This window comes from Diaphorina citri, unplaced genomic scaffold, assembly GCF_000475195.1.
Source record: "Diaphorina citri unplaced genomic scaffold, Diaci psyllid genome assembly version 1.1 scaffold123, whole genome shotgun sequence".
Classification (NCBI taxonomy): Eukaryota; Metazoa; Arthropoda; class Insecta; order Hemiptera; family Psyllidae; genus Diaphorina; species Diaphorina citri.
This window is the reverse complement of record NW_007377560.1, coordinates 442591-467979: the sequence shown is the minus strand read 5'-3', so window position 1 is coordinate 467979 and position 25389 is coordinate 442591. Positions and strand designations below refer to the sequence as shown.

The following is a 25389-nucleotide window of genomic DNA, read 5'->3' as shown; positions in this document are numbered from 1 at the left end:
ATTTAAATTTAATTTCTAATTATTGCTTTTTTGTACAAATATGTGATATACGGTCTTTTAACTGATAAGATCCATATCAGGTTTTTCTGACGTAGGTATCAATAGGGTCGATAAATAATAGGTATTCATAGCAACTTTATTCAAAGAGGGTAGGTACAACTTTATTCTAATAGGATTTTGTATGAATGCCTGGAAGTTATATTGAGTATGCAACATGCAATACTTTAAAACATATTCCCCTTTACTGTAGGTTGGTAGATACCGTCGTTAACTAATCAAATTACCTTCCAAGCTCCAACGTTGTCAGATCAATCGAAGCGGTCTGTCAGACTCTCTGTGAGTCTCTCAGACTCTGTGAGACCTGGGTCTGTCAGAGTGGATTCCGTATTTTCTAATCCAGCCCGGGACATAACTTACCGATAACTCCTCCTGACAGTCTGGTAACGTTAGGTGACTCGCTCGGACCGGTTTACTCGGTGAGTCCTGATCTGGTGATCTTATTGAGTTCACCAAACTGTAGTTGCCTGAAATCCAACAGCAGAAAAACCTATTAAAAACAGCAGAATTGGGTCTATCAGACTCTCTGTGAGACCTGGGTCTGTCAGACTCTCTGTGAGACCTGGGTCTGTCAGACTCTCTGTGAGACCTGGGTCTGTCAGACTTACAGCAGAAAACCTTAAAAACATAACCATATTGTTGTCATGCACAAATCTATATTATTTGAAGTGCAAAATTGGAATTCCGCTCTCAGGATTGCACTCCAGATGACCAACCCCAATAACAAGAAGCTGAATTTCAAGAATTTTTATCAGCCCCAAAAACCGAAAATGAACATTCTCCGAAGTTCAAACATCATGGGCTCGCAGGAAAATTCAACAGAATGATGTTTTTGTTCAGAATAGAATGCCAAATACTTCTGGGAATAGGACTCACTGGTACCTGATGCTTCCTGTGAAATTAAAACCTGTAAACAACTCCTCGTTTGTTTCGTGTTTATCGTTTTATCACCCAAGCTTTTGATGCAATGGGATGTTTTATGACTCAAGTTCCCTTCTTGTTACCAGTCGTAAAATTGCAAGTTCTTCACTTCCTCTCAGTTGTTACGAGTTACTAATTTCGTATTCACGTCAGTTTCCAATTTTTCAGGAATCAACTTAGGAAAGTTCGGAAGGAGAAGAATCGTGCGGGATGGAAAAGAAAAAATTGAAACATCAGAAATAAGAAGGAAATAAAAACAGACGTAAAATCACATCTTTCAAAGACATTTGTACTTATAGCTATTTGCAAGTCAAACTCTTCAACGAAGGATGGCGAAGAAGTCCGAACCCTTCCACAAAAAGCCGAAGACACCCTCGGCACAGACATTCTCTAGATCTACCTGGCCTATCCTCCTCCTCTTCTTCTTCTATTTTTATGAGCACCATTTGATTTTACACAGACTTTGTTTATTTTCTATTTTTGTCTCCCCTCATTCTTTCTTCTTCTTCTTCTCTTTCTCTCTTTCTCTCTCTCTCTCTCTCTCTGTCTCTCTCTCTCCCTTCCTATATCCAATATTAATCCTGACCAATTCACTGTTCCCATGAGTTCTCCCTCTCCCTTCGTTCTATCCATATCTCTCCCCTCGCTTTGTTGTCTCCTCCTATCTCTTACTCTTTCCATATCCCTATCCGTCGTTTCCCTCTCTCTTTCTAACCTTCTCTTTATTCTTCTTCTCTCTCTGTTTCCTCTCCCTCTCTTTCTTCTCTCTCCCTCTCCTCCTCTCTCAATAAAGTGATTGCCTCACATTTTTCTTTCCCAACTCAACATGTCTGTTTCCTTTGAACTTTTCTCTCTCTCTCTCCCTCTCTTTCTCTCCCTCCCTCTCTCTCTCTCTCTCTCTCTCTCTCTCTCTCTCTCTCTTCCCTTCCTCTTGCCTTTCTTTCTCCACTGTGGTTATCTTTAAACTTCATCTATTTGTACTGAATTTCTCTACAATTACCTACATTTGCCTGTCTTTTCCTTTACACATCTCTCTCTCTCTCCTCCCTCCCATAGTGTTCGTCTCCTTGGTTGTCTCCACATGTTATCTATATTGCCTCTGCTCTGCATTGTATTTCTCGACATTATAGCCTACATACTCTGCAGTATACAATACGTATATGTATTTCATTGGAGAGAGAGGAAAAAAAAACTTGGATTCAAAGAAGAAGAAGAAAAAGAAAAAAAAAATAGATGAAGGAATGGAAATTTAAGAATAAAAAAACGTTCATGTTGAAGACCAAGACGAAGAAGAAAAAGACGAAGAAGAAGAAAAAGACGAAGAAGAAGAAGAAGAAGAAGAAGAAGAAGAAGAAGAAGAAGAAGAAGAAGAAGAAGAAAATCCTTTGAAATTCTACAGCGTGACTCATTTCATCTTACCTGGTCTCTATCTTCCTGAGATCTAGGATACAGGGTGGCAGAGAGATAAATGTCACCCAGGTTCTCTTCCGGTTTATTAGGATCTTCCAACGTTAGGATCAGATCTGTACATCTGAAACAAAATGGTGGACGTTGTGAGGAATTTAAATTTAATTTCGAATTATTGCTTTTTTATACAAATATGTGATATACAGTCTTTTAACTGATAAGATCATATCAGGTTTTTCTGACGTAGGTATCAATAGGGTCGATAAATAATAGGTATTCATAGCAACTTTATTCAAAGAGGGTACAACTTTATTCTAATAGGATTTTGTATGAATGCCTGGAAGTTATATTGAGTATGCAACATGCAATACTTTAAAACACATCTTATATTCCCCTTTACTGTAGGTTGGTAGATACCGTCGTTAACTAATCAAATTACCTTCCAAGCTCCAACGTTGTCAGATCAATCGAAGCAGACCCCATGAAGTCATCTTGAAGTCCCCAATCATAATCAAACACCTGAAATCGAACCCAAGAATTACAGAGTTAAGTGGCAGAGTAACGAAGATTCCGGTGACTAGTACTAGATTCAGAAAATTGGTCCCATCTTTTTTCCCGTGGGGTCTTCAAGTGCGTAAGCACTGTTTATTAAAATTTGAGGAAATTCACTCTGAAATCTAGAAATTCATAACTAGTACTAGATTCAGGTTGGGATTAATTTTCACAGATACTGAATCTTAAATTTGATTGGTTGATCTTTCTTTTCCTCGAATAACAATATTTTCCACCGATTAGTGAAAAAAAAAATAATAATAAAATCCCAAGTGTTAGCATTTAGTAATAGCGTTTCAAAGTTTAAAACGCGATTTTCTCGAAATGAGAAAAGGTGGACTCCCATCTTTTTTCCCGTGGGGTCTTCAAGTGCGTAAGCACTGTTTATTAAAATTTGAGGAAATTCACTCTGAAATCTAGAAATTCATTCCACACACAGACACATAACATATGGTACCTATGAAGGCAAATAAAGGCTAGGAAATGTAGGTAAAAACTGCATACCTACTGTTGAGTTGTGGAATTTTTCTAATCTTATATTTATCTAAGTAAAGCACAACTACATTATATAATTATGCTTCAAATAACTCTTCAGAGGTAAGATAAGAACGTGAAAATTTAAGAAAATTAATCAAACATGAAAAGACAGACAACATAAATCAAGCAAAAATCACATGGAAATGAGTAAAACTTGGAACATACTTTGGTAGGAAAATGTGTATTTTTACTTTCCTTATCCTATAGGAAGGAAAGTAATGTAATCGGGTCAAATTTTCGATGGTCAGTTTTTAGTGCCAAAACACGTTTTGAGGTCCCTAGAGCCTAAATCCAAAGTTTCAGCCATTGGTCCGTGTCTGTCTGTAAACAAAATATCTCGAGAACGGTAAGAGCTAGAGACCTGAAATTTGGTATGTAGTATTATTATGTTAAGGCGGTCTCTACCTGATCCCTGATGTGCCGCGTCCATTTTTACTTTCTATTACCGGAGCGAAGCGACGTATTTCGGCTAGTAGCCTATAAAAATGAGAGGAAAGGGAGAGAAGGAGAGAGAGAGAGAGAGAGAGAGAGAGAGAGAGAGAGAGAGGGAGAGAGAGTGAGAGAGAGAGAGAGAGAGTGGGAAATAGGAAGAGAGAGAGAGAGAGAGAGGGAAATAGAAAGAGAGGGATAGAGAGTGTGAGAGAGAGTGGGAAATAGAAAGAGAGTGAGTGAGTGGGAAAGAGAGAGAGATGGTGAGTCTGCATCTAGTAATGGAAAGTAAACAGTTCGTTAGGTCTAATATTGCATTTAGAATTCAGATTTAGATGGGAAATAGAAATGTATGCAGTCACGTACCCATGTTTGATATCCCGGTATGTAGCAAAATGTAGTGCACACAAGTTCTCACATAACTTCTCACTATTTCAACATTTCCATGACGGAAATTAAAAAAAAAATAATACACTCTGCTAGCTCCTGAGAGCTACATAATGTCTATTTGTCAGCTTGTCTAGCTGATATGTTCTAAAATGAACGAAACGTCCTAGACTGCTCGCGAACTCTCGAAGATGTTGGGTTAAAGTTAAAAGTACTCAATTACCTTAATATTACCTACTACCCAGTAGATATTAATTTTAACAATAGATACTTTGGATCTAATAGCTGTCCATTTTGTGTTTTTATGTTCAAAATCCTCTACTTTTATAGGTGCATGCCCAGGGAATAATTGTGGGTACCAGTTACCACCCTATCACACGGAATTCGAGGCTAAACCCGAAGTTTGGTCCCGGGCATTGACCATTTAACCCCCACCTGTATTTATAAAGAAGAGGTAGAGAATAAGCAACTAGCAATCACAAGTAAGCAATGTATTATAATGGCAGCAGCAATACCTACTTGCAGTTCTACAACAAGACCTGATGTTGTTTCTGGCATCACCTTGCACTGTACCGGTTCGAATGGATCTTCTATAGGGAGAGTGAACGTTTCATCCCAGGACGGGTTTAAATCCCGGTACACGGTTTTAGATTTGTACAGGAGTCATAATTTACTTTTTTGAAACTTCGATTAAAAAAGGCTGTTATTCTTAACTGATGATTAATGCTGAATTATTATCAAGAAATATTGGAAATTTGATTTTATGAAGGTTTGAAGAGTCCTCCACCATTCAAATGACGACCGCCATTGACTGGAGGCGATTTCTGATATTTCGCTCTACTTTTCCAACATTGCAACAGGTATGCGGCCTATTTCGAGATAAATATTGTGCTTGAACTCTTCAATTGTTCTTAGAATATCATTGTAAACTTTGGATTTGAGGAAACCTAACGGGGTTATTAACATTCACCGCGAAATAGGCAGCATACCTGTTGCAATGTTGGAAAAGTAGAGCGAAATATCAGAAATCGCCTCCAGAGTGTATCGTCAATGGCGGTCGTGGTGGAGGACCGGGTCACTTGTACCTGGAAATACATTGGAATTACTTATTTTCATTTATGTTAAAAGATTCATGAATCCTTGAATAAGGTTGAATATCGATAGACTAGTCACAATAGTGGTTCTGTGAACTCTAGGGAAATATCGTCAAAATCGTACCAACCATTCAGAAGACATGGCGAAACAATTTCTTCCAGCGTTGTTAGCTTGGAGCGTAGCGTGATGTATACATTGTAAGCGCTACATCCCGCGCTCGATTTCCGTCCGGGATGAACTTTACCATAAACAGAAAAGGTTCGTTCTAGGAACAGTTGACAAAAGGTTCGTTCTAGAAACAGTTGACAAAAGGTTCGTTCTAGAAACAGTTGACAAAAGGTTCGTTCTAGAAACAGTTGACAACAGGTTCGTTCTAGAAACAATTGAGAAAAGGTTCGTTCTAGAAACAGTTGATTTCCTTCTATCTTGTCTTCCTTTTCTCTTCGGCTTCGAGACGATAAGACCTTAGTAGTTATATCTCCCTCTATCAAACCTCCGTTTAAAATGTCTTATTTGCTAATCCGAGACCTCACCAGTCTTATCTCTCGCTATCAAGTCTCTGCCTCTCTTGAGATGTATTTTCAGTTCTAGAAACAGTTGACAAAAGGTTTGTTCTAGAAACAGTTGACAAAAGGTTTGTTCTAGAAACAGTTGACAAAAGGTTTGTTCTAGTAAAATAAACTCTATACCTAAACCTCAGTAGAACGTGTTTCCGACACCCGCACCTCGTCATGACTTTATTACTTGATTACGTATTGTTATTAATTTCCCGGATACTTATTAGATTCCGTTCTAGAAACAGTTGATTTCCTTTTATTCTGCCTTCCTTTTCTCTTCGGCTTCGAGACGATAAGACCTTAGTAGTTATAGCTCCCTCTATCAAACCTCTGTTTAAAATGTCTTATTTGCTAATCCGAGACCTCACCAGTCTTATCTCTCGCTATCAAGTCTCTGCCTCTCTTGAGATGTATTTTCAGTATTAGATTCTCAATTCTGCAATTAGATTCTCACATCACATTGTTATGTTATTCCAATACGTAAATCTCTATTATTTTTCTCTCGCAAGTTTTCCGCAAGTTTTCTCTCACTCCCGGTACGAACAAAATGTACGCATGCGATTCTGTGACTTGACTAGCGATAACGAAATTTTCTGCTTTTCCAAGTTTTCCACCATCCCTTCTTCTCCTCCTCCTCCTCCTCCTCTTCTTCTTCTATTTTTATGAGCACCATTTGATTTTACACAGACTTTGTTTATTTTCTATTTTTGTCTCCCCTCATTCTTTCTTCTTCTTCTTTTCTCTCTCTCTCTCTCTCTCTGTCTCTCTCTCTCCCTTCCTGTATCCAATATTAATCCTGACCAATTCACTGTTCCCATGAGTTCTCCCTCTCCCTTCGTTCTATCCATATCTCTTTCACTCTTTCCTTTCTCCCCTCGCTTTGTTGTCTCCTCCTATCTCTTACTCTTTCCATATCCCTATCCGTCGTTTCCCTCTCTCTTTCTAACCTTCTCTTTGTTGCTTTGCACCTGGCCAGCTCCTCAGCTAACTGAAACAATCACAAAACAGCATGTTGTGATTATTTTAAAAATTGAAAATCTGGTGTGAACATCACAGGACTTTCGGTATCCTATTGAATTATGCCGAAACCGCCAAAAAGCGGTCATGGACCAATGGCTGAAACTTTGGATTTAGGCTCTGGGGGATTGAAAATTTGCACGAATACCTACATTACTTTCCTTAAAGAGAATATTAGGAAAGTAAAAATGAAGTCCTGTAGACTGTATGAAAGAATGGGGGATTGAGGTGAAACTCCTTCATCCGCCCACACCCCACTATGTGATGTGTGCCTCTACAGTCCACCCTTACTTGTACTTGGAAAAAGTACTACTTTAAAGTAACTTATTTTACGAGACGGTATGTAAAAACGGGATCTCAAAACATGCAAATATACCATTCTAAATTTCCTAAAATGAAGTCTACAAGAAATTACCGGAAACCAAACCCAAAATTAAACTGGAAAGCTTTTAAAATATTCTCTATGTGTAATGCTAAATCCAACCTCAAACAATTTGAAATTTAGCGTTTCGGGTTGCAGGGTGTTGGGTAAACCCATTGACAAGACGCCTATTTGAAGAGGTCTGTTTCGTGTTCATTACTTATTGATTAGTCGGTATGTCGCCATAAATTTTTAAATGCACGTTATTATCGATAGTACATACACACGCAAAGGACTCTAGCTAGGCCCTAAATTTAACTGGTTTTAAATATTATACAGAACTCTAGCTGCTTTTACATAATATACAGAGGGTAAGCTAAATGTTTAACTGATGCCTAAGCTAGAAAGAACGGCCATAGTGCGGACGATACTTTACGGTCAAAATCACCCTGTATATTTCTTGTATTTTTCTATTTCTCCATTCCCCTGAGTAGGGATTGTATTGTTATTTTGTTATCGAATCCATTTATCGTATCGTTCCTAGCATCACACTCCCTTAGCATTAGCTTTAGCATTTTCCTATTTCTACTAATGTAGATACGTACGTATTGTACACGACACCATTAATATGAAATGTTGTCATTCCTACAGTGTGTAGTTTGAACAGGGAACAGCATTGAAACCATAAGTTATACCTGTTTTTGGGTAGTGGCTTTTTTTATGAAATTTGATGAAATGCCGCACAAAGTTTTCGTTGAAGCTCAACCCGTCCTTTCGGACTGACCAAAGGACGCCACACGAAGTTTTCGTTGCAACTTCCAGGACCCGTCTCAGTAGGTCAATTTCTAAGTCAGTAAGATCTGCACCTACGCTCCTGTATGCATTGTTTACAAAAGATATGAAATTGCAGTAATAAGCTGAAGGCGAAAATAATCTAATACCCGCCACTCACTCTCAGGCCTCTCAGACTCTCTATGAGACCTGGGTCTGTCAGACTCCTGTGAGACCTGGGTCTGTCAGACTCTCTGTGAGACCTGGGTCTGTCAGACTCTCTGTGAGACCTGGGTCTGTCAGACTCTCTGTGAGACCTGGGTCTGTCAGACTCTCTGTGAGACCTGGGTCTGTCAGACTCTCTGTGAGACCTGGGTCTGTCAGACTCTCTGTGAGACCTGGGTCTGTCAGACTCTCTGTGAGACCTGGGTCTGTCAGACTCTCTGTGAGACCTGGGTCTGTCAGACTCTCTGTGAGACCTGGGTCTGTCAGACTCTCTGTGAGACCTGGGTCTGTCAGACTCTCTGTGAGACCTGGGTCTGTCAGACTCTCTGTGAGACCTGGGTCTGTCAGACTCTCTGTGAGACCTGGGTCTGTCAGACTCTCTGTGAGACCTGAACAGCAGAAAACCTGAAAAACATTCCATAACCATATTGTTGTCATGCACAAATATTACTATATTTGAAGTGCAAAATTGGAATTCCGCTCTCAGGATTGCACGCCAGATGACCAACCCCAATAACAAAAAGCTGAATTTCAAGAATTTTTATCAGCCCCAAAACCGAAAATGAACATTCTCCGAAGTTCGCACATCATGGGCTCGCAAGAAAATTCAACAGAATGCTGTTTTTGTTCAGAATAGAATGCGAAATACTTCTGGGAATAGGACTCACTGGTACCTGATAGTTCCTGTGAAATTAAAACCTGTAAACAACTCCTCGTTTGTTTCATGTTTATCGTTTTATCAGCTAAGCTTTTGATGCAATGGGATGTTTTATGACTCAAGTTCCCTTCTTTTTACCAGTCGTAAAATTGCAAGTTCTTCACTTCCTCTCAGTTGTTACGAGTTACTAATTTCGTATTCACGTCAGTTTCCAATTTTTCATCCTGATAATAAAGTATTGAAGGTAGAGAGAGTCAGGGATTTCTCAAGGCTCCCAATTATCTCCTATTTTATTCCCAGTAAACTCTTGGGAAAACTTTTCTTATTTTTTACGTTTCTTTCTTATTATTATGATTAATTTTATTTCTTTCTTATAAACTTTTTGGTATATTTCCTTGGAATGTAAACTTTTAGAGTTGACCTCATTTTGAAGTGTTTGCTTAATACAAACCACTAGAGTGTTTTCTTCAGCTTTGAGGTCGAACCTCATGGTTGCATTGACTGAATAATGATGGATACCCGTTACTCGAACAGCATCTGTGACGAGGGTTTCAAGGATTTCTTTAGAGTGTTTTCGATAGAGGGAAACAAGAAGAAGAAGAGGAAGAACCAGCACGAAATATGAAGCAGGTAAAATGTGACCAAAAATATTCAGAAAAGAAGAACCCCCAAAGGAATGGTACTTAATCTTACGAGATACATTAAAAAAATCCCAACAGGGATAGTAGTACTCCTATAGGTTTTATTTCTTTCTTATAAACTTTTTAGTATATTTCCTTGGAATGTAAACTTTTAGAGTTGACCTCATTTTGAAGTGTTTGCTTAACACAAACCACTAGAGTGTCTTCTTCAGCTTTGAGGTCGAACCTCATGGTTGCATTGACTGAATAATGATGGATACCCGTTACTCGAACAGCATCTGTGACGAGGATTTCAAGGATTTCTTTGGAGTGTTTTCGATAGAGGGAAACAAGAAGAAGAAGAAGAAGAGGAGGAGGAACCAGCACGAAATATGAAGCAGGTAAAATGTGACCAAAAATAATCAGAAAAGAAGAACCCCCAAAGGAATGGTACTTAATCTTACGAGATACATTAAAAAAATCCCAACAGGGATAGTAGTACTCCTATAGTGACATAAAAACGAAGGGGAATCCCCAAAAGGGTAATCGGTGTAAACTTAAGAGCAATAAGATTGCGAAGTTCCCATTAATAGCACTCAACCTCCATTTCTAGAATGGTATATTTTGGATTATGGGATTAGAGAGGAGGGAGAAAATATAGTTAAAGGGGAAGAACAGGAAGAAAAGGGAGGGAAAGACGAAAGAGAAGTGGGAGAGAGAAAAAAAGTACCTCCACGTGGAATATCAGGATTGCACGTCAGAGTTAGAGATGTACTGGTAACATACATAGTTACATAGATATACATACATATATACATAGAGTATCAGAGCTGAAGTAGAGATGTACGGGTAACATACATAGTTACCTAGATTCTTATTATGGAGAGAAAGCTAGATAGTGGAATGATATACGATATACCTAGGTAAGTAAGAGAGGAACGGTAATACCACCTAACAGAGAGGGAGAGAGAGAGAGAGAGGAAATTTATATCAGAAAAGGAGAGAGTGGGAAAGAACTAGAGAGATTAGGAAAGAGAGAGGGAATCAGTGAGAAAATAGTTGAGAAGGGAAATCCCCAAAAGGGTACTCGGTGTAAACTTAAGAGCAATAAGATTGCGAAGTTCCCATTAATAGCACCCAACCTCCATTTCTAGAATGGTATACATATTATGGATTATGGGATTAGAGAGGAGGGAGAAAACATAGTTAAAGGGGAAGAACAGGGAGAAAAGGGAGGGAAAGACGAAAGAGAAGTGGGAGAGAGAAAACAGCACCTCCACGTGGAATATCAGGATTGCATGTCCGAGTCAGAGATGTACGGGTAACATACATAGGTATACAATATGTATACATACATACTTACATACATACATACATACATACATACATACATACATACATACATACATACATACATACATACATACATACATACATACGTATATATACAAAGAGTATCAGAGCTCAAGTAGAGATGTACGGGTAACATACATAGGTACCTATACAATATGTATACATACATACATACATATATATACAAAGAGTATCAGAGCTCAAGTAGAGATGTACGGGTAACATACATAGGTATAAAGATATGTATGTATTATGGAGAGAAAGCTGGATAGTGGAATGATATACGATATACCTAGTTAAGTAAGAGAGGAACGGTAATACCACCTAACAGAGAGAGAGAGAGAGGAGTGAGAAGAGAGGAAATTTATATCAGAAAAGGAGAGAGTGGGAAAGAACTAGAGAGATTAGGAAAGAGAGAGGGAATCAGTGAGAAAATAGTTGAAGAGAGAGAAAATGAGAAAAGGAAAAGAGAGAGAGAGAGCTAGAAGACAGATATTGTGGAAACTGGAAAAGAGAGAGGGATAGAGTGTGTGTGTGTGTGTGAGAGAGAGAGAGAGAGTGGGAAATAGAAAGAGAGAGAGAGTGGGAAATAGAAAGAGAGGGATAGAGAGTGTGAGAGAGAGTGGGAAATAGAAAGAGAGAGAGAGTGGGAAATAGAAAGAGAGAGAGTGGGAAATAGAAAGAGAGGGATAGAGAGTGGGAAATAGAAAGAGGGAGAGAGTGGGAAATAGAAAGAGAGAGGGAGGGGGGGAGTAAGTGGGAAATAGAAAGAGAGAGAGAGTGGGGGAGTAAGTGGGAAATAGAAAGAGAGAGAGAGTGGGGGAGTAAGTGGGAAATAGAAAGAGAGAGAGAGTGGGTGGGAAAGAGAGAGAGATGGTGAGTCTGCATCTAGTAATGGAAAGTAAACAGTTCGTTAGGTCTGTTATTGCATTTAGAATTTAGAATTAAGGTAAGTCTACTCATACTGACCCTCCTGGTCTAATCTCATCCACCCGGTTCTCGGATCTCCAATCTCATATTTTCTTAGATCCATATTTGAACGTTTCTCAGAGGCCCAGAGTTTCAACAAAATCAGAAAAGACTTTCAACATGCTCCAATAGCTCCATTCATTCTCTTCTTAATCTTACACATACTACGATTTGTCTGTAGAGGTAGACTTACCTTCCAACTTGGTTCCAATGAAAGACAAGGTTCAAGATCTCTCGTGTGTACGACAAGTTTGTGAAGACGTCATATCTGAAACTTGCCGTACACACACACAATCTTTCTGAAGACAAGGCTGTGAGATGAAGTTGATTTAGAATTTAGATTCAGATGGGAAATAGAAATGTATGCAGTCACGTACCCATGTTTGATATCCCGGTATGTAGCAAAATGCAGGGTTGCCAGATTGGGGATTTCTCGCCCCATTTTGGGGCGAAAAAATGTTTTTGGGGCTTTTTTGGGGCGAAGAAATTTTGGGGATTACCACGCCGCACCCTGTATTTGATAGATATATACTTATCAGTAAAACAGTCAGGAGACATCAAAAGGCAATAGGGTAGAGTTTAACCTGGAAATAATAAATAATGTATTCCCATTCCATCCTCTTACCACGCCGCACCCTGTATTTGATATATACTTATCAGTAAATATCAGTAAAACAGTCAGGAGACATCAAAAGGCAATAGGGTAGAGTTTAACCTGGAAATAATAAATAATGTATTCCCATTCCATCCTCTTTTTTACGCTAGAATTTCTATTGTCAAAACATGCGATGGTAAACACAGTGTCCCGTGTGACCGTATGTTGCGATATTTACGAGTATTAAACTATACACTATACCTATAAACTAACGTTACGAAATAGCCTTTATTTCCTGCTCAAAAAGTAGCACATAACAACGAAATCGAAGAAACCCAAGCTTTCTAAAGTATTGAACTATACACTACACCTATAAACTAACGTTACGAAATAGCCTCTATTTCCTACTCAAAAAGTAGCACATAACAACGAAATCGAAGAAACCCAAGCTTTCTATCTGAACCCAAGCTTTTTATTTGTCAGATTCCAATTTTCGGTATCTGTATTGGAGAGTCACAATTTTGCTGTTGTCAGCGGGAGAACACGTACTGTTGGCCGTTTTGGGTTGCACCCAACTTCATGACAACTGACGAGATGGTTGAAAGTTGAAATCCCAGGTAAAAGGCGGGACATAAAAGCTTGATGGACATGACCTTATCAGTTAAAAGGCTGCCACTCACATGCCAAAAAGAAAAGAAAAAACGGAAATTTTACGTTTATACTATTTCGTATTTTATCAGGATGAACAAAGTAAAAAAAAGTGGAAATTTGGAAAACGTTTTCGAGCGTACGAAACAGCAAACAGAGGAATACACATACAGAGCGAATGAGAATTGTGCATTTGTGCAGATGAAAATGTAGAGATAGACCGTGTGATAAGAATGGAGAATATAGGGAATTGATGGGAAATGCTATATGAGGAGATAGATAGCGATTTGGAAAAGCAGATACCGGATGGAAAGTTGAAACACGGTAAAGGTCAGAGAGTGATTGATGGTTTGGACTTGTGTGTGGGAATTTCTGAAATGAGTGCCATAAAAAAAGTAAAAAGCAATTTGGAAAAAGTTTGAATAGGTGAACTTCTATATCTTTGAACGATCTATCGAGATATAACTTCTTTTTATGGGAAAGGTTAGATACGTCCATCTATTTGTAGGGTTAAATATAAGGGCGTCATGCGCTCTGACAACTGACGAGATAGTTGAAATCCCAGGTAAAAGGCGGGACATAAAAGCTTGATGGACATGACCTTATCAGTTAAAAGGCTGCCACTCACATGCAAAAAAAACGGAAATTTTACGTTTATGCTATTTCGTATTTTATCAGGATGAATAAAGTAAAAAAAAGTGGAAATTTGGAAAACGTTTTCGAGCGTTCGAAACAGCAAACAGAGGAATACACATACGGAGCGAATGAGAATTGTGCATTTGTGCAGATGAAAATGTAGAGATAGACCGTGCATGTGATGAGAATGGAGAATATGGGGAATTGATGGGAAATGCTGTATGAGGAGATAGATAGCGATTTGGAAAAGCAGATACCGGATGGAAAGTTGAAACACGGTAAAGGTCAGAGAGTGATTGATGGTTTGGACTTGTGTGTGGGAATTTCCGAAATGAGTGCCATAAAGAAAGTAAAAAGCAATTTGGAAAAAGTTTGAATAGGTGAACTTCTATATCTTTGAGCGATCTATCGAGATATAACTTCTTTTTATGGGAAAGGTTAGATACGTCCATCTATTTGTAGGGTTAAATATAAGGGCGTCATGCGCTCTGGTGTAGGACGTCTGCAAATATTCTTTTCCCACAGGTTACCTACAACTTTCATCTGGTTCATACATTACGCGTATTGTCCTTTCGCAAGTAGTGCTGGAAAATAGAGAAATGGAACATTACCTGGCATTGCACCATTTCCCCTCTTCTCACCATTATCACCTGAAAATTGCGAAAGGAAAAAACGCCTATTGAGTCCAACCTACCTGAGTTGTCATGAATGGAAGAGGCGTTGCTGTAGAGCCGATGTTGTGGTGACTGGGTGAGTGGCGTAGGGGCGACACTGGAGCTACACTCGGATGAATTATCAGTGGTGTAGCCACCATCCGTTACACCAGACTGTTGTCGGAGGAAAGGGGGCGGAGTATTACAGGAAGGGCCGGACAGTTTCTTCGGACTTTTGCTCCCCGCGGAGGTTTTGTGTCGGGCCCTGTTCCGAATCCAACGTTCCTGAAATAAGAATGAACACGGTTACTTGGATGACAAGATGCACCAAGTGACAGATGTTATAAAGATGTTCTTTCCCCGCCTTTCAATCTTGAGACTAGAGGACCAGAGACCTGGATATTACTTTCAAAAGATCCAGAGCTCTAGGTCCAAAAGTTTCAAAGGATTTGATAGCGATTTTAGCGACCGAACCAAAATTGAAAAGATTGAATCGAGGAGAAAGAAAAGTAGATAATAAGGTCAGTATTAAATATGGCATTCCGTTGTGCGCCGAATTCTGGCTAGACCAGAATTCATTAAGACTTTCTTCCACTAATCACCACAACACAAACTCATGCAAAATTCACTGCGGCAACCCCAAATTGAAAACACAAAGAAATAAATGAGAAAATAATAATATTGATAAAAAAAGGAATCAACTTAGGAAAGTTCGGAAGGAGAAGAATCGTGCGGGATGGAAAAGAAAAAAATGAAACATCAGAAATAAGAAGGAAATAAAAACAGACGTAAAATCACATCTTTCAAAGGCATTTGTACTTTGCAAGTCAAACTCTTCGACGAAGGATGGCGAAGAAGTCCGAACCCTTCCACAAAAAGCCGAAGACACCCTCGGCACAGACATTCTCTAGATCTACCTGGCCTATCATGAGGAAGCTGCAAATCCAGGAGTTAATCAATGAGGAACTGCAAAAGATGAAGGAGGATCGGGAACTGAACAGAACTTACAAGAAGGTGTTGGATCTGCGCTCTGAATATCCGGATGTTCCGAGGTAAGTCTACTCATACTGACCCTCCTGGTCTAATCTCATCCATCCGGTTCTCGGATCTCCAATCTCATAATATTTTCTTTGATCCATATTTGAACGTTTCTCAGAGGTTCAACAAAATCAGAAAGGGCTTTCAACATGCTCCAATAGCTGCATCCATTCTCTTCTTAATCTTACACATACTACGATGTGTCTGTAGAGGTAGACTTACCTTCCAACTTGGTTCCAATGACAGACAAGGTTCAAGATCTCTCGTGTGTACGACAAGTTTGTGAAGACGTCATAACTGAAACTTGCCGTACACACACACAATCTTTCTGAAGACAAGGCTGTGAGATGAAGTTGGAAGACAAGTCTGCAGACATCTTAGCTTCTTGTCTATACCAGACTTTAGGTGTCACCTCCTACAACCTAATCTCATTCCGTCAGGTTCACCGTTCGCAAGTTCAACGCTGTGGCGTTATGGTCGTGGGATATGGACATGGAGACATGCGCCATCTGTCGGAATCATCTGATGGATGAATGTATTCTCTGTCAGGCCAGGGATGCACAGGACGAACCTCCGCCTAACGGATGCACAGTGGCTTGGGGTACATGCAACCATGCGTTCCATCTACACTGTATTGCTACTTGGCTTAATACGAGGGAGGTGTGTCCACTTGACAACAAGGTGTGGGAGTTCAAGAGATATGGGATTTGATCGCGGTTCAAATCGATATCCCACATCGTGACTAAGACCTCATCAGCAGAAATAGTCTTTCATGAAAACGAGATTATCCCGTCTCGAAAGGAATCTGAGATTTTCAGAATCAAAGTTTTCAACATGTACCTCTGGTCCTCTATGTAGTAAATGTAGTATGTAGGTATTAAATTGAGAATTGCATAATACAGGCACTACTCTTAGATAACTACCTACTAAGGTGAGTACCACCTATCGAAAAACTTTCAGAAGAGTGAAAAAATAATCTGAAACTTTGTTCAGAATTTTTGAATCAAGTTAATTGGAAAAACAATGGCAGAAAGTTTTCTAATAAGTTCAGGTAAAGTTCGGGCAGCATATTTCAATTTTTATACAAAGTTCAGTTTCTTTCCCGTGACTCAAATTCAGTTTTTTCTCTTTTTGATAAGTTCATCAAGCAAAATCCCCAAGTTTTTCTCGATTTATGTTCACAGAAAAAGAGCATTTTCCTTGAACTTTCTAATTGGACCCGACGCGCGACGCCTGACGGCTCTTTGTAAACTTTCCTCTACTTTAAGCAAATTTATAAGTTTCCTAAGATAATAATGAAAAGTTGAACATTCCTCATCATCGTTTGTGTCCTTTTCTCATTCACCCAACTCTTTGGACTAGTCCCAATAATAAAAAAATTGTTTGTTCTAATTCTAATGATTAGCTCTTGTTGTTCCTCAACGTAACAACTAACTTACTTTGAGTGTGGAGAAGAAGTAGTGCGTTTTCTGCACGACAGAGATATGCTGCACGGTAGACTTCATGGAGCCATGATGATGCTGATTATAGGGAACACTGTGCTGACTCAAGTCACTTGCTGACTTGGTAAGTCTACGTGATAGTGTGCCGGATGATGGCGAATCTTTGAGAGATTTCGAGCTCAGTTTGAATCTGCAGCGGCCTGCAATCAGAAGAACATTGTGGCTTGTGATTGTGAGAACAGATCTCGGGAATGGAAGTACAATTAAGACAGACTCGGGAATAGATGTTGTATTATTGACCGAACGATAGTGAGGTCTACATATGTTTTAACTCTACCGTTACTAAAAAGCTTTCAGGTATTTTACATCCGATGTGATTGAACCCTGACCTGTAGTAAAATTAATAATATTCACTTACATATGTAAGTAGGTACGTATTTCAAATCCATCAAACACTCTGGACTCTTGACCTTTCCCTCATTCTTTCGTCTCTCTCTCTCTCTCTCTCTCCCCTTTTCTTCCTTTTTTCCTGAACTTTATTTCATCCCCTTCTTTTCTCTCTCCCTCCCCCTCTCTGCCTCCTTCTCTTCCTCTCTCTCTCTCTCTCTGCCTCCTCCTCTTCCTCTCTCTCTCTGCCTCCTTCTCTTCCTCTCTCTCTCTCTCTCTCTCCCTCCTTCTCTTCCTCTCTCTCACTCTCTCTCTCCTCCTATCCCCTCAGGGAACATTTTGTGTTTAATTACTGTGACGTGACTTGATCGTAACATAGGTACCAGTATATACCTGTAGGTATACATATCTATCAATTTACAACCCCACTCTAACATACCTAACTATGTATGTACCCCTGTGATAAAATACTTCACGCAGAAAGTTTTCTAATAAGTTCAGGTAAAGTTCGGGCAGCATATTTCAATTTTTATACAAAGTTCAGTTTCTTTCCCGTGACTCAAATTCAGTTTTTTCTCTTTTTGATAAGTTCATCAAGCAAAATCCCCAAGTTTTTCTCGATTTATGTTCACAGAAAAAGAGCATTTTCCTTGAACTTTCTAATTGGACCCGACGCGCGACGCCTGACGGCTCTTTGTAAACTTTCCTCTACTTTAAGCAAATTTATAAGTTTCCTAAGATAATAATGAAAAGTTGAACATTCCTCATCATCGTTTGTGTCCTTTTCTCATTCACCCAACTCTTTGGACTAGTCCCAATAATAAAACGTTGTTTGTTCTAATTCTAATGATTAGCTCTTGTTGTTCCTCAACGTAACAACTGACTTACTTTGAGTGTGGAGAAGAAGTAGTGCGTTTTCTGCACGACAGAGATATGCTGCACGGTAGATTTCATGGAGCCATGATGATGCTGATTATAGGGGACACTGTGCTGACTCAAGTCACTTGCTGACTTGGTAAGTCTACGTGATAGTGTGCCGGATGATGGCGAATCTTTGAGAGATTTCGAGCTCAGTTTGAATCTGCAGCGGCCTGCAATCAGAAGATTGTGATTGTGAGAACAGATCTCGGGAATGGAAGTACAATTAAGACAGACTGGGGAATAGGGAATAGATGTTGCATTATTTGACCGAACGATAGTGAGGTCTATGTTTTAACTCGACCGTTACTAAAAAGCATTCAGGTATTTTTTATCCGATGTGATTGAACCCTGACCTGTAGTAAAATTAATAATATTCACTTACATATGTAAGTAGGTACGTATTTCAAATCCATCAAACACTCTTGAATCTTGGCCTTTCCCTCATTCTTTCGTCTCTCTCTCTCTCTCTCTCTCTCCCCTTTTCTTCCTTTTTTCCTGAACTTTATTTCATCCCCTTCTTTTCTCTCCCTCTCTTTCTCTCTCTCTCTCTCTTCCTCTCTCTCTCTGCCTCCTTCTCTCTCTCTCCTCCTATCCCCTCAGGGAACATTTTGTGTTTAATTACTGTGACGTGACTTGATGGTAACATAGGTACCAGAGTATACCTGTAGATGTACATATCTATCAATATCAATTTACAACCCCACTCTAACATACCTAACTATGTATGTACCCCTGTGATAAAATACTTCACTCTCTCAATTAAAAACTCCTCATTGAAAGCTGTTAGAATTGATTTTCTCAGTTTTAATTACTCGTACCTAAGGTAAGTGTACCATTTATTCGTCCACCTAAAAAACGTACCATTTATTGGCCCACCTTACCACATTTATTTTTCTAATTTTTGTTTTTTATTACTACAATTTTGGAATACCACTGGTTTGATAGCATTCTTTAAGCCATTTCTTTTGATGAAATTGGATCTTGAAAAAGTTCGTCCAGTTCAGACTTGTGCCGTAGACCCACAAGTGGGCCAATAAATGGTATGTTTTTTAGGTGGGCGAATAAATGGTACACTTACCCTACTTTGTCTCAACTGTGAAAATGACTGTAACTGTACTAATATAAAATTAAATGTGTAGGAGTGTATCTTACTACCATTCATAGGTACCTCCCTAGATTTCCAACAGAGTACAAAATAAGTAAAATGTGCTCTGCACATTGCATAATTAATTTATTGCCTGGCACTCATATAAATCTTTATTAAGAAAATGATGGTACATAATATATCTCATTTTCTCAACAACGCAACGCTGATGCATACTTACTGCTTACGGCAAACTCGATGATAAAAAATGATCCCAGGTTAGAAAATGTGAGAACTTAAGACCAGTTTCGTTGTGTTAAATAGCATGCTCACATTGCTCACTCTATTTTATTTAATAAATAATTATCTCTACTCGTATGGCGACTGATATTCCGTTCCCCAACACTCCCATTTAAAGCTATCGTAACCTAGTTTAAATAGGAACAGGATTATAGGAAGACTAGAAAAGATTTAGTCAGACTAAATCCTTTTCCCTCTTTACCCATTCGAATGATAATTCAATTTGCTCTCGACTGAATGTTATCCAGCTCTTTCATAAAAGTTCTAATCTAATTTGAACTCTATTAAAGTTTGTGATCTGTCTGTGTTTCTGGAGATGATGTGTCTGTGGGTTGTATGATTTCTTTTGTTCTAATAAAAAACATGGAACTTTGGTAGCATGCAAGTTGTAGAAAAATCTGTGATATGCATTGTTTTGTGTTCCTCGCTCAGAGCCATTTCACACTGAGCGGATTTTTACCGCGCGGATTTCGCTCTCGCGGTTTTTTTCCGCCTAGTCAATGAGTGTTTAATGAGTCCTTTCACACACAGCGGTATTCTAGTGAAATCCGCGCGTTTTAATGTAGAAAATGTAGTATGTAGGTATTAAATTGAGAATTGCATAATACAGGCACTACTCTTAGATAACTACCTACTAAGGTGGGTACCACCTATCGAAAAACTTTCAGAAGAGTGAAAAAATAATCTGAAACTTTGTTCAGAATTTTTGAATCAAGTTAATTGGAAAAACAATGACAGAAAGTTTTCTAATAAGTTCAGGTAAAGTTCGGGCAGCATATTTCAATTTTTATACAAAGTTCAGTTTCTTTCCCGCGACTCAAATTCAGTTTTTTCTCTTTATGATAAGTTCATCAAGCAAAATCCCCAAGTTTTTCTCGATTTATTTTCACAGAAAAAGAGCATTTTCCTTGAACTTTCTAATTGGACCTGTCTGTGGGTTGTATGATTTCTTTTGTTCTAATAAAAAACAAACAAACAAAATTACAAACAGAGATCTCAAGTTAAGTAAAACCATGTAAAAAACATGGAACTTTTTGTTTGGTAGCATGCTAGTTGTAGAAAAATCTGTGATATGCATTGTTTTGTGTTCTTCCAGCTTTCTCGCTCAAGTCATCTAGTATCTACTAACTAGTTAATTGTTTAATTAGCTTAAGAATATCTCTGTACTCTCTACTACTCTTAAAGTTTCCTCTTTCATCTGTAATAATTAGGTGTTATTCTGCTTCTGACACATGTCATTTTGACATCATGTTCATGAGTTCATGTAACTTTTCCCTAAACTTTTGTGTTTCTTTCCAACACAAGAAATTCTCATAATCGCGAAAATTACAGCTAGTGTTTTTCTCTTGTGATTTACACTTTGTAACTTTTTGTGACTAAGTTTTCGTGTTTCTTTCGTTGTTTCGTCATGGCCGGGGCCACAGGGTGAGTTTAAACTCATTTTGTGAACCCGGCCATCAATCACAGAAAAAAAAATCACAATCACGAAAATTAGGTACAGCTTTGGTTTTTCCCTTTGCGATTTATACCCTGATGGGAGTAAAAAGTTACCTATCCATGCCTAGTTTTGCCTCCTCTAAGCTACGACCGTTCCTGGTAAAAGTAAAGTTTCTACTTCCTAAGCTGAAGTAAAAAGTCGACTACAAAGTACAAAATATACTAAGATGAGACTAGGGGTGTCATGTACCAGGGTAATAGTAATGGGTTGTTGAGATGTGACCAGAGTGTCCTTTGTTGTATGACAAAGTCTTCCAGCAAGGTATTAGGTTTTCTGAAATTTATTTTAATAAAATACAAGAGAAAAAGAGAACGTAATGGGATTTTGACTTGAGCATAGTGTAGTAGTCATATTAGAAGTGTTGTGATGTAAGGAATATTGATAATAATTTTTAATTTCTTGAAGTGTTACCTACGTAAATGTAAACCGCTGTGTATGAAAGAAATCGCGGATTTTGCAGGCGGTAAAAATCCGCTCAGTGTGAAATGAGCCTAACTGCTGAGGTCCCAGCGTGTATGAGGGAATGGGAATCGGGCTTTGATGGATAGTAAGGATAGTTCGGAATAGAGATAGAATTCTATTCGGGATGTTGATTCTACAAAATGACACATAAACAAATCCACGTGGTGGTTGCCATGGCAACGCTACATGGAATGACACCGCCAGTCATACAGTGATAGTCATTTAGTGATATAGTCATATAAAGAGTGCTATAGTCATTTAGTGATATAGTCGTATAAAGAGTGCTATAGTCATTTAGTGATATAGTGATAGATCTAAATGATGATGAGTTCATTAGTCAAGTCATCTAGTATCTACTAACGTACTAACTAGTTATCTAGTTAATTGTTTAATTAACTTAAGAATATCTCTGTACTCTCTGCTACTCTTGAAGTTTACTCTTTCATCTGTAATAATTAGGTGACAATAAGAACACAATGTTATTCTGCTTCTGACACATGTCATTTTGACATCATGTTCATGAGTTCAATGTAACTTTTCCGTAAACTTTCGCGTTTCTTTCCGACACAAGAAATTCTCATAATCGCGAAAATTACAGCTTGTGTTTTTCTCTTGTGATTTACACTTTGTAACTTTTTGTGACTTAGTTTTCGTGTTTCTTTCGTTGTTTCGTCATGGCCGGGGCCACAGGGTGAGTTTAAACTCATTTTGTGAACCCGCCATGAATCACAGAAAAAAAATCACAATCACGAAAATTAGGTACAGCTTTGGTTTTTCCCTTTGCAATTTATACCCTGATGGGAGTAAAAAGTTACCTATCCATGCCTAGTTTTGCCTCCTCTAAGCTACGACCGTTCCTGGTAAAAGTAAAGTAAAGTAATAAAATCCTACAGGACAAGAAAAGTAAATGAAGAGCTGCGATGAAATCTTCCGCATTTTACCTATTTCTTATTCTCTTAGCTTGGTACATCCAACATCCACAAATAATAGCGCAACACCACGAAGCTCAAGATACCTATTTTAATTTCATGCTTTGAGGTTTTTAGGTTTATCTTGTCAAAATAAAATACAGATAGAACCGCGTAATTTTCACCGAGCTTGGTTTAAAACATGGTTTAAAGATTCTCTAATATCTGTTCAAGTCACTTTCCGCTCACAGTACGTTCAAGAAACGGTCTAGTTACAGGGGGTGAGTCAGTCTCTGACTTGAACGGTTTCCATTTAATCACCAGTAAGAGTATAATAATTATTGACTGTAGGTAGGTACTGCCTAATACTTGACTCCACCCGTAACCTATAGCTAGGTAACTAGTTATCTAGTACTATAGTAAGATGAACAGTCATACTGTTCATGTGATTACAAACGGAGAAAGTCCTGTGGTTGGGTGGAAGAGCTTGGTCCAAATTTCCAAAACGGAACACAAGTCTCATCTTTCCTCAATGAAGATATGTATGATGATATCTGAAGGACATAATTATAATTTAATGTCTCTCTCCTTTCTCTCTCTCTCTCTCTCTCTTTCTCTTGCTCCCCTCTTTCTCTTTTCCTAATTGAAGACTTTGATATAAAAAGATCCTAACCATACTTGGGTCCTTTTGATGTAAAACGTTTAAACGTTTACTAATGCGGTAAAGAATCAGTTCCAAAAAAAAAAATGTCCATTTCTTCATTATTCAACAAGAAACACAAGTTTTTGTAAAATCAAAAGTTTTAAAGCTGTTCTGTTCTACTCAAAACTCGATTTTCGTATTTCGTCCTTCTTGATAAAACCTGTTCACTTTGCTTCATTCTCTATACATTATTCAGTTTATTCTCTCTACATTGGACGTTTTATTAACTTTTCCTCCTAGACTATAAATTAAGTTTCAAATTTGACGAAACTTTCTCTTGTTTGTCTTCTGCCTTGTATACCTAATCAATATCCCAATAAAGTGATTAGGAAGAGATGACATCATGTCACGCGGTGCTTTCAGCGGTTCTCAACTGTACTAGTATACTCGAAAGTCAAACCGTGCAACCAGCAATCCACATGACTAAAACGTGGATAGCGGTGTCAAATCAGCTGTTCGGGGGCCCCAAACGGGCTCTTTCTGACATATATTGTGGGGCAGCTCCAAAAACAGGCCAAAAAAATCATTTCTACTCAATCATTATCCAATGATAACGAAAAAATTCTCCTTATAAACTAAACCCTAAAGTTTTTATTAAATTGATCTTTGACTTCAAGGAACGATCGGACATACAAGGACCCCAAAAACACTTTTCCTGGGATAAGTAGCTGCGGTCATTTGTGGCGTTTTCAAGTGACTTCTTATGATAATATGTAAAATGTGCTTTTTCCAGTATATTAGTTATATGTCAGCTCTCAGCTATTCTTCAGCGTTTGGGACAACCAGATTTTGGGCACAGCTGAGATAAGTGATACCAGATGGTTTATTGGGTTCGACACTAATTGAGACACGAACAAACAGTTCCATATCATCCATCAAATCAAACAACAAACAAAAACAAATACATACCAGTAAACAAAAACAAACAAAACAACCCTCTCGTTTTCTAATTCAACTAATTCATCGCTTACGCACATCAAACGAAAAGGTAGTCAAATGAAAGAGCGCCGGTAAATACAGGGTGAACACGAAAAACGTTACCAAAAGCATATTTTATTTTTTGTTATAGAATATTTTTTGTTGGAAATGACCTCAGCTCAGGAATCCACCCTCGGCTTTTGGTAACATTTTTCATGTTCACCTTGTATACAGGGACGTTTCAAAAGTTGTGGTTAGCCAGCCTAGTTAGCTTGGTTGGTATTAGCGCGTCTGCCTTGTAAGCGCTAGGTCGCGGGTTCGATTACCGCCCGGGACGGATTTTATCCTGAACGGATAATGTTCGTTCTCGGAACAGCTGGCTTTCTTCTATCCTGTCTTCAAAATCGGGGTGGTAAGACGCAGTTACAGTTCCCTCTATCAAACCTAGGGAACGCTCGCTTGGTACCACCCATATTTGTATATCAATTAATTATACTAATTGATATTTACCGCTCTTTTCATCTTTCCCCTCTTTCTCTACTTCTTCTTCTCTTTCTTCTTCTTCTTCTTCTTCTGCTTCTTCTTCTTCTTCTTCTTCTTCTTCTTCTTCTTCTTCTTCTCCTCCTCCTCCTCCTCCTCCTCCTCTTCACCTCCTCTTACTCCTCCTCCCTCTTCTTTTTCTTAAACCCTGATTATTTTTCCTCTTCACCTCCTCTTACTCCTCCTCCTCCTTCTCCTCCTCCCTCTTCTTTTTCTTAAACCCTGATTATTTTTCGCAATTCTTATTCAATAGAAACACACACAGAGAACTCAAAATGAAAGGGTATTGCCCAGATGCTCGGGCAATACCTGTTACCGCGGGAGAGAGGTTGTTACTCGGGTTTGCTAAGGTTGTTTTGAATGTTATGAGCTTGGGCAGACCCCATAAATTATCTCTCTGGTGAAGTCCGAGACTTGTAGACTTGTAATCGACATAGCAGACTTGTAATCGACATAGCAGACTTGTAATGGACACAGCAGACTTGTAATGGACACAGCAGACTTGTAATGGAGTTCAGGAAGATAAAGAAGTACGAAGGAGAAGCAGAAGGAGGAGGAGAAGGAGGAGGAGGAGGAGAAGGAGGAGGAGAAGGAGGAGGAGGAGAAGGAGGAGGAGGAGAAGGAGAAGGAGGAGAAGGAGAAGGAGGAGAAGGAGAAGGAGGAGAAGGAGAAGGAGGAGAAGGAGGAGGAGGAGGAGGAGGAGAAGGAGAAGGAGGAGAAGGAGAAGGAGGAGAAGGAGG

General features: G+C 38.8%; 2 protein-coding genes across 2 annotated transcripts in view; one reads left to right on the top strand and one right to left on the bottom strand.

Moving 5' to 3' along the window:
• Positions 1 to 15261, bottom strand: part of LOC103524872 (multiple C2 and transmembrane domain-containing protein-like) — a 36747-nt gene extending 21486 nt beyond the window's left edge. The window contains exons 1-7 of the mRNA XM_026820124.1: positions 15247 to 15261; positions 14490 to 14733; positions 5914 to 5972; positions 5280 to 5375; positions 4852 to 4953; positions 2825 to 2904; positions 2398 to 2509 (exon numbers count right to left, since the gene is read on the bottom strand). Coding sequence (XP_026675925.1) covers positions 2398 to 2509; positions 2825 to 2904; positions 4852 to 4953; positions 5280 to 5375; positions 5914 to 5972; positions 14490 to 14733; positions 15247 to 15261 — 708 coding nt within the window. The remainder of the gene's footprint in view (positions 1 to 2397; positions 2510 to 2824; positions 2905 to 4851; positions 4954 to 5279; positions 5376 to 5913; positions 5973 to 14489; positions 14734 to 15246) is intronic.
• LOC103524839 (RING-box protein pip1-like) lies at positions 1151 to 16410 on the top strand. Its single transcript, XM_026820151.1, has 3 exons — positions 1151 to 1293; positions 15281 to 15500; positions 15927 to 16410. The coding sequence occupies exons 2-3, from the start codon at positions 15295 to 15297 to the stop codon at positions 16195 to 16197; spliced, it is 477 nt and encodes a 158-aa protein (XP_026675952.1). The 5' UTR covers positions 1151 to 1293; positions 15281 to 15294; the 3' UTR covers positions 16198 to 16410.
• The last annotated feature ends 8979 nt before the right edge of the window (positions 16411 to 25389 follow it).